At 25.9% G+C, this 6,791-nt stretch overlaps 2 protein-coding genes across 2 annotated transcripts; both read right to left on the bottom strand.

Annotated features, from left to right (window-relative positions):
- Window positions 1-2,361: 2,361 nt before the first annotated feature.
- On the bottom strand, window positions 2,362-3,302 carry LOC119603691. Its single transcript, XM_037955812.1, has 2 exons — window positions 3,084-3,302; window positions 2,362-2,568 (listed from the first exon to the last, which is right to left on the bottom strand). Exons 1-2 carry the CDS (start codon window positions 3,207-3,209, stop codon window positions 2,458-2,460), a joined length of 237 nt encoding a protein of 78 aa, XP_037811740.1. The 5' UTR covers window positions 3,210-3,302; the 3' UTR covers window positions 2,362-2,457.
- On the bottom strand, window positions 3,277-5,943 carry LOC119603690. Its single transcript, XM_037955811.1, has 4 exons — window positions 5,760-5,943; window positions 5,526-5,705; window positions 3,733-3,819; window positions 3,277-3,461 (listed from the first exon to the last, which is right to left on the bottom strand). The coding sequence occupies exons 1-4, from the start codon at window positions 5,799-5,801 to the stop codon at window positions 3,411-3,413; spliced, it is 360 nt and encodes a 119-aa protein (XP_037811739.1). The 5' UTR covers window positions 5,802-5,943; the 3' UTR covers window positions 3,277-3,410.
- Window positions 5,944-6,791: the final 848 nt, after the last annotated feature.

Raw genomic sequence — 6,791 nt, 5'->3', positions numbered from 1 at the left:
GTAATTCAAGAAATTACTGTGTTTACTAGAAACTCTGATGATAAGAAAGTTGTAATCTAAAAAAATAACAATGATATTGGTATACAATTTGACTCGAATGTGTTTTGCATATCCGGATCGGCCCATAATTGTTCATAGCTCCCATATAAAGACCTCTTCTGAAAATCAGTTAATCGTAACTAACTCATGAGTTAATAATGATATAAGATAAAATTCAGTAAATACCGATAGCAAAATGTTTTTCCGGATCGGCCCATAGTGGGTCATAACTTCCGTATAAAGCCCACTTCCGAAAATCACATAACCCTACTTAAATCATGAATTAATAATTTTATCGGGGCAAAATTGTACTCAAATATGTTTCGTTTATATTTATACAAATCATTCTGTGAAAGTAGGATCGGCCCATAATTGGTCATAGCACCCATATAAACCGGTCCATAATGGACCTAAGTTCTCATATAAAGTCTACTTTAGCAAAAACTTAATTTTACATCAATATGTATATATACAAATCATTGTGCAACATTTTCTGAATCGGTTCATTATTTTAAAATTTATAAATTGTTAATTTCTATAAATACTCGACGTGTACACTGTACAGTCTACAGGTTTATATACTTATTAAATAAATATAATACTAATTTAAATAGTTTTCACTTTAAAATTAAATCCACTTGAATCAACTTCACAACTTGACGACCTCAATTCTTAACAACTTTACGCTATTACTGCTTCTGGATAACTACATACCAATGTATGCACATACATATGTATGTATATCAAATTATATCGACGAAAACGTCCGTCTATTAAAAGCTTTCGTCAGTTTTTTCTGACTTTCTAGAATGTTCCACATCTTATAAATTATATATTTATTATCTACCTCATATAATAATAAATGGAAGAGTCATATTATTTTAGTTAATTCGGAATTAACCCATAATGGGGTCTGTCATAAGTCCCAAATCCCACATTAATTTATTAACTTACTATGATTAAGAATTTATGTACTTAGTTTAGAAATGGAGCAATTGAATATATCGCAACGAAAGTTCACATGTTTGTAGCTGAGGTGTTTTCAAGTTGATTGACAGTTGTAGGTAATCGTGAGCGAAATGAGGGTTAATAGGTCACTTACGCTATTATTTTTTTTTCTAAATCGCTAAAAATCCATGTATGATTGAGTTCATATTTAAAATATAATTACACCTTGACAAGATCTACAATAAATATCTCTTTTGCTTTAAGAGATATTTAGGTTTAATTTTTTTCAGATCTTTTTTTAGTTTTTTTAGATGTGGCGAGCATATGGAGGGTCGTACATTTTTTTAAATATGTAATTTTCTGATAAAATTGTAAATAAAACAAAACAACTTTTCTTGTCCCTATAAAATTCCCTTTGGGTGCATGCTATCTTGATGAAAGACCCTCATCTTGGTGTTATTGGTATCCCGGGGAAAAGGGGTCTACCAATACATCTAGTCTGCCGGGACAATAAACCTCGAACTAGAGAACCACATAATCAGGTACCCGCAGGGCAGAGTTTCGAACTTGGTCTTATAGTCCATAATTCCGAATAATTTCGGTGCTGTTGGCGAGACAACAAATACACCGCAGAGGAGTGACTGTGAGAGTTAGTATGCCGGATGAATGAGAAGTGCATTAGGTCGAATGGTGATAGATGAAAGGTTCTTATACAAGTGACAACATTGAATTTTCCTTCTGGTCCGGGTATGTTTAGGGTTTACACTGTTCATACCAGATTTACAACAGTATAAATAAGAACAAGTCCTCGGCGTATTTGACGAATTCGTGTTTCGGTTTACCGAATACGTTTGTAGTTGATTTTTTTGACTCAACAGAAGCCATTCCATCTGCGTGGTTGTAAACGGATGTTTTTGCATATTGGAAGTTATGCAACGGGGCAGATTAGATAGGTCGAGTACTCGAACAATGTGCTTGTACATGGACCGGGTGAACCATGTACAAAAATGACGTGTAAGAAGCACAAAGGGGCGGTGGTAAGTCGTCTAATCATCTCACCCTGTGGTTGAAAAAGTACCACCGTTAAATAAGGCAACCCGGCATGTGTTCACATTAAGCACTTCCTGTCCATATAAAAAGTAAGACGCGATGATGTCAAATTCCTGTATATAAACTATAAACTTAATCACCAGATTGAACCTTTACTCTTTTTCATATTGTTATTGCTTGCAAGAAAATTTAGCTTATTAGCCCTGCCCTGAAAAGGAAATTGTCTTAGTTGAGTTCAATTTTATTCCAGCTGGTCTAAAATTAACGTGTGATAAGTTTTAACCCAATCGGATAATGAAAATTCGTGGAAGAATTCTATTAATTAACACAGAATATTTTTATTACATTATGCATAAATTTATAAATCGAACAAGCGAACATTTCAAAATGTTATAATTTTTAATTAAATTTAAAAGTAATTTAGTTCATATTATCACTAACGCTGTTAGTTACACCCAATAAACCCGTTAAAGTTGTAACTAAGATCTTCTCCGCAACATATAAAATACCATGTAAAATATAGGTTATTGGCTAGGGGAATAAAAAAAGAAAATAATCCATATATTAATTAATTACGGCTTGAATATACGATGTGAATCGATCATAACTAAATACTTTATCTAAATTTGAACTTTAACAAAAAGTGGGGAAATTTTGAAAAAATTAAGAAATGTGTAATTTTTAAACGCTTGGTAAGATTTTAAACTAAACTTCACATACATATGAACATATCTAGAGAATTAGTGTTCAGTTTTCATAAATCCATCCGAGGCTGGTTCGCAGATCCCCACATTAGGGCAGCTATAGTATGTGAAAAATATAAAACGATTCTCTATTTACAGAAACAGACCCTTAAACTCTAAAACACTTCCTCTCTAGAGTTGAAATTTGATTAAAATCGGAAATTTTATTAACATTACTTTTTTTTTTTAATTTCCCCACCATGCGATAGTTAATTTGCTAAAGAATATTTCAGAAAATATTTGATTTGATTTATTTATTCACACTATTTAGTTACTCTATAATTTCTTAAATCCCAAACTTACCGTTATAAGCAGTAATAAAACAAACGATGCCCGTTGGGCCAATACAACAAATACTGAGATACCAGTTAAAATTCCAAGCAATGTTATTAAGGTTAGAACCTCAACTAAACGCACTGCAACGGGCATTCTCTACATTTATGAATTTGCGAAAACTTGAAATTTTCAAAAACAATATTTAAATTTTGTCGAATAACTTAAAATTTATTTACGTTAATAATTTTTATAAAATAATTTCAATTTTTATTTTTGACAATATAAATTATTGAGTTTTTCTTTTAGAGCATTTTTCTACTATCATAGGGTTGTATTTCTATTGGGAAAGAAACACTATTCAAATATTTTTAAACAAAACTCCAAAATTTTTCCCAATATCAAGACCTGCAATATAAAAATAATTTAGAAAAAAACATATAATTTAAATTATACCCCCTTCACCACTAAAGTGTTGCAGTAAATTCCGAGAAATTCAATTTATATGAAAAGTTTCTTCGGGAATAAAAAATTCTTCAATATTTTCTTCTTTGGATGTTTCTTTTCTTTCTTCCTCGCCAAATAGGAAATAGTAAAATATAATAATGCAATCTTGCAAGTTTTTATATATTCGAACACTTTGGTGAAGGGTATAATAGTAAATGAATCTTGCTCTTACTAAAGTGTCCGCCACAATTGTAAGTGATTTGAAAACTATGTCCGCTATGTCCTCTGGTTCATAAAATTGTAGTATACGAAAGACTATCTGAAAGAAAGAAAAATAAACTATTATAATAAATGGAATTACTTCATATTTCCAGATTCCAAAACGAACACTTTCAACTTTCTATTCTATTTTTATTTGATTTTATTTTGAAAACTTCTCTTTTTTAAGAAAAATTTTGAAAAATTCTCTTTTTAAAGAAACTTTTCAAAAAATTCTTCTTTTAAAGAACATTTTCAAAAAATTCTCTTTTTAAAGGACATTTTCGAATAATTCTTTATTTTTTTTAAGAAAATTTTCAAATAGTTCTATTTTTATTGAAAATTTTCAAAAAATGCTCTTTTTATAAAACATTTTTAGAAATTTCTTCTTTTCTATAAAAAAATTTCCTAAAAAAAAATTCAAAAAATTTTCTCCTTTTTTATAAAAAACAATTATCTTTTTTTATAAAATTAGATTTTTAAGGAAGTTTTTGGAGAGCTCTCCTAGAATTTTTTTGAAAACTTAACTTTTTATAGAAATTTTTCTAAAAAATCTTTTTTACATAAAAAAAGAAACAATTATCTTCTATTATAAAAAATTTTCTACAGATTTTTTAATAGAAATAGATTTGGTAAAACTCTATTTTTTGAAAAAATTTTGGGAAAACTCTTTTTTTAATTAGAAATTTTTTTGAAAAATTAACTTTTTTATAGAAAATTTTCCAAAAAACCTTTTTTTTGAAAAATTACCGTTTTTATAGAAAATTTTCGAAAAAAAAAACTTTTTTATAAAAATGTTCGAAAAATTCTTCTTTTATAGAAAAATTTTTCGAAAATTCTCTTTATTAATAGAAAGTTTTCGAAAAATCCTTCTTTTTTTATAAAAAAAATTGGAAAATTTGGATTTATAAAAAATTTTCGAAAGATTTTCTTTTTAACTAAATTTTAAGTAAAATTCACTTTTTTAAAGGAAATTTTGGATTAACTCTTTTTTAAAGAAAATTTTCATTTTCGAAAAATTCTCTTTAAAGAAATTAAAAATAAATCTTTTTTTACACATAATTATCTTTTTTATGGAATATAATCAAGAAATTCTCTTTTTTATAGAAACTTTTTAAACAATTCACTTTTTTATAGAAATTTTGAAAAGTTAAATTAAAAAAAAAATCAAAAAATCACTTTTAAAATACAATTTTTTCTATAGAAAATTTTGAAAAACTCTGTTTTCTTTCAAAAAATTCACTTCTTAATAGAAAATTTTCCAAAATTCCTTTTTTTATAGAAAATTTTAAACAAATTTATGGAAAATTTTCAAAAAATACTCATCTTCAATAGAAAATTTGTAATATAATTTATTTTATAGAAAATCTTTCAAAAATTTAAAAAGATCAATTTTTAATAGAAAATTTAAAAAGTTATCTTTTTTTTTTAGACAGTTTTTATAAATTACCTTTCTTAAAGAAGATTTTAATTAAATAAATTCTCTTTTATATAGAATTTTCAAAAAATTCTCTTTTTTATAGCAAATTTTCAAAAAATTATGTATTTTTATAAACAATTTTAATAAAATTTCTTTTTTAATAGAACATTTTCGAAAAATTTTCTTATTTATAGACAATTTTCATAAATTATTTTTTAAACAAAATATTTAAAAAAATTTTTTTTTTATAGAAAATTATCGAAATAATCTCTTCTCTAAAGAAATTCACTTTTTTAAAGAAATGTTCCCAAAAATTCTCTTTATATTTATACTCTTGTAATACTTACAATTGCCGATGCTATCAAAAACAATGGCCATATAATAGTCATAATAAAACGTGTCACCCACACGATTGAATACCAGCCTATTAAAAACAAACCAATATATGCCACAATCGTACTCATATCGCTGGGTATACTCATATTTTTCACAATCCATTCATATAGTACTTGATGCAGCGGTAAATCCTGCAATATATTAATATATTAACTATTCAAAACTATTTCATTGTTTATATTTACGGTCCAATTGCCTTCAATCGTGTGTATTTCTATTGTTGACATTTTACGGGAAATTTTGAAAATGCTTAAAAAATAAAAATTATCCGCATACGACAAGAATTAGAAAGATAGAAAAGAAAACTAAAAAAGTAAAGTATTGAAATTTAAATACACACTACATACTTGCTAAGAATAATCGGTATTTGATTTTCTTTTACGATCTTATTATTATTAAAAATGTATTTGTTTATTTCTGCCTGCAACAACTCAGATAAGATACAAAATTTGTTGATCTCATTAAAAATATTTATTCTTTTAATATAAAAACATTATATTATTTGTATATTCTTTGTAATGTATGACGTGTACTTGAGTAATATTTAGGTAGGAGGGAACTCTTTTGCAAAAAGAATGTGTATGAAGAGAATTCAAAACTTTCGCCGTTATCATTTTTGTCGGTACTAGTAATCAAATGATAATAAATGAAAATAAACGCTTTTAAAGCAACTGTTTAAAAACAATTTTTTTTACTTAATTTTAAATATACAGGTGTAAAACGTAAAGTAAAATGAACCGGTTATTTTACGTTGTATTAAACATTTTCTTTTTTTAAAGAAAATTTTCAAAAATTTCTCTTCTTTATATATGATGTTCACTGTTTTTTAAAAAATGTTGCAAAAATTTTCAAAATTTCTCTTTTTAATAGAAAATTTTTCAATATTTTTTATCAAAAAATTAAAAAATTTTCTTCTTTTTAAAGAAAATTTCTATTTTTTGAGAAACATGTTGAAAAAGATTTTTCAAAAAATCTATAAAATAAGTCCTTTTTTAGAAAATTTTCGAAAAATTCTCGTTTTTATAGATTATTTTTGAAAATTCCTTTTTTTAATAGAAAATTTTCGAAAAATTCTATTTTATAAAGAAAAATTTCGAAAGATTCTCTTTTTTATAGAAATTTTTTTTAAATTTCTCTTTTTTATAGAAAATTTTTCAACTTTTCGCTATTTTAAGGAAGTTTTCGAAAATTTCTCTTTTTTCTACAAAAATTCTATC

This window comes from Lucilia sericata, unplaced genomic scaffold (assembly GCF_015586225.1).
Source record: "Lucilia sericata isolate MDLA Ls3-8-SP2 unplaced genomic scaffold, ASM1558622v1 Contig000327F_arrow, whole genome shotgun sequence".
NCBI classification, from domain to species: Eukaryota; Metazoa; Arthropoda; class Insecta; order Diptera; family Calliphoridae; genus Lucilia; species Lucilia sericata.
The sequence above is the reverse complement of the archived record's forward strand: the minus strand, read 5'-3'. Positions and strand labels throughout refer to the sequence as shown.

Bases quoted from the DNA above. Each gene is read 5' to 3' on its own strand.
- LOC119603691 (XM_037955812.1), bottom strand. From the start codon at position 3,209: ATGCCCGTTGCAGTGCGTTTAGTTGAGGTTCTAACCTTAATAACATTG. The intron at 2,569-3,083 runs GTAAGTTTGGGA...TTATTCCCCTAG, and splicing joins TTTTATTACTGCTTATAACG to CCAATAACCTATATTTTACA.
- LOC119603690 (XM_037955811.1), bottom strand. From the start codon at position 5,801: ATGTCAACAATAGAAATACACACGATTGAAGGCAATTGGACC. The intron at 5,706-5,759 runs GTAAATATAAAC...AATATATTGCAG, and splicing joins CGATTGAAGGCAATTGGACC to GATTTACCGCTGCATCAAGT. The intron at 3,820-5,525 runs GTAAGTATTACA...TCTTTCTTTCAG, and splicing joins TTTTGATAGCATCGGCAATT to ATAGTCTTTCGTATACTACA.